Source organism: Borostomias antarcticus (assembly GCF_949987555.1).
Source record: "Borostomias antarcticus genome assembly, chromosome: 3".
Lineage (NCBI taxonomy): Eukaryota > Metazoa > Chordata > Actinopteri > Stomiiformes > Stomiidae > Borostomias > Borostomias antarcticus.
The window spans coordinates 1,633,026-1,635,125 of NC_140236.1; the positions used below are offsets into that span (position 1 = coordinate 1,633,026).

Below are 2,100 nucleotides of genomic sequence, written 5' to 3' on the forward strand. Positions count from 1 at the left end.
TTCTATAGTTCTGCATATTGTCTACATTTTCCTTTTGTTTTATGTGTGGTCCTTATTTACACTTTAGCAACTTGAAAACACAGCCCAACCACAGATGCACGGCAGTGCTGGTGTTTGCCCCGGTATTGGGGGTTGATGATGGGAGTTATGGGACATGGTAGAATCGGCCCATTGCTGTTCGAGAGAGACCGCCTGAGATGATGGGATGGACGCCCTCACTGGCCCGACACCTGTGTGCTTCGTAGGTTCTCCCTCACGCGGACGAACTCTGGGACCTGGTCCAGATTCTCTCTCCTCTTCACCTCCTCCTGCTCGTACTGGAACACCAGACCAGTAAAAACATGTCATGTCATCCTGAAATCTTCATTTGACATGCTTTTATTTGTAATTCTATTCATTCATGTTTAGTTACATAGTTATACATATTTTATATCAAAACATCATCGTAACGTCAAATGTAAAATGTGTGTGTGTATTTGTAAGTAGGCCCTATGTGTGTGTGTGTGTGTGTGTGAGTATGTATGTGTGTGTATGTGTGTATCTGTTTATTTGACTGTTTGTGTGTGTGTGTATTTGAATGTGTGTGTGTCTGTGTGTGTTTGTGTGTGTGTATTTGACTGTGTGTGTGTATTTGACTCAGTGTGTGTGTATTTGACTATGTGTGTGTGTGTATTTGACTCTGTGTGTGTGTGTATTTGACTCTGTGTGTGTGTGTGTGTGACTGTGTGTGTGTATTTGACTGTGTGTGTGTGTATTTGACTGTGTGTGTGTGTGTGTGTTTCAGGCTGTGGCCCTCGCCTCCTGCATCCTCTGCTGTCTCTTGCGTAGCTCAGCCTGCAGGTCTGAGTGCCCCAGGGCCTCCTGCTCTCTCTGCTGCTCTCTCTCCTGCTCTCTCTCCTGCTCTCTCTCCTGCGTCCGCCTGCGCTGCTCCAGGACCCTCTTCAGCTCCGGCTTCTCCTCCGGCAGCAGACCTCTGAGGGGTCACACACACACACACACACACACGCACACACATGCACACACGCACGGACACACACAGACACTCTCACTCACACACACACATACACACACACACGCATGGACGCACACACTCACACACACACACACACAGATGCACTCACACACGCATGCACGCACTCACACACACACACAAACACACACACACACACAAACACACAATAAGCATCCCTATTATGCTGGAATGTTAATTTCGTTGACTCTCATGTGGTTGTATTGCTGATCTAGTTATACTGTAAGTACTGTAAGTAGCACCACCACAAACATACACTTGACCATCCATACACTTAAAAAACAACAACTTATTATTAAAATCCAATCATCAAAAGCATGTATTATTCATGTTACAGGGCTGTTATTCACCCACAGTCTATGGCTGAGCAGCAGCTCCCGGAGCAGATCCTGGTGGCTGGGGCTCTCTGAACGGGAGCCATTCAGTTTCCTGGGCGGGGTGACCTCTTCACTGGCTTCTGAGGACTGGCGAGACACAGGCGAGTGGCCCTCTAAAAGACAGAGAGATATTCATTCATTCATCCATCCATCCATCCATCCATCCATCCATCCATCCATCCATTCATTCATTCATTCATCCATTCATCCATTCATCCATCCATTCATTCATTCATTCATTCATTCATTCATCCATCCATCCATTCATTCATTCATTCATTCATTCATTCATTCATTCATTCATAACCTTTATTTAATTCTCGGGAATACAATTGAGGGGCAAGCCCTCATTGTCAATGCAGCCGAGATTACAAAGCAAATAAAAATAGAATTAAGACAATACTGTACAATAATATACGATCACAATACCAATAAAATTAAGCACAGTAAACAGTACACCAATACAAATAATACAAGTAGAACAATAAAAAAGTAGAGCAGATATGATAGAAAGCTGTTCTTTATTCATCCCAGAGGGGAAATGGTTGTGTTACAGCAGTGGGCAATAAAAAGGCACAATCAGGAAGTAATTACAGTAGGAACACTGAATATACAGAACACATAGAACATAGAACACATAGAACATGGAGGGAGGAGAGTGGGGCTCATTGTTCAGTGATGTCACTTCCATCG

At 44.2% G+C, this 2,100-nt stretch overlaps 1 protein-coding gene across 1 annotated transcript in view; it reads right to left on the minus strand.

Annotated features, from left to right (window-relative positions):
* Nucleotides 1-215: 215 nt before the first annotated feature.
* Nucleotides 216-2,100, minus strand: part of LOC311329956 (protein FAM107B) — a gene marked incomplete at both ends in the record, with an annotated part of 2,168 nt that continues 283 nt past the window's right edge. Inside the window, 4 exons of the mRNA XM_084461908.1 lie at nucleotides 216-317; nucleotides 799-859; nucleotides 902-973; nucleotides 1,385-1,494. Coding sequence (XP_084318034.1) covers nucleotides 216-317; nucleotides 799-859; nucleotides 902-973; nucleotides 1,385-1,494 — 345 coding nt within the window. The remainder of the gene's footprint in view (nucleotides 318-798; nucleotides 860-901; nucleotides 974-1,384; nucleotides 1,495-2,100) is intronic.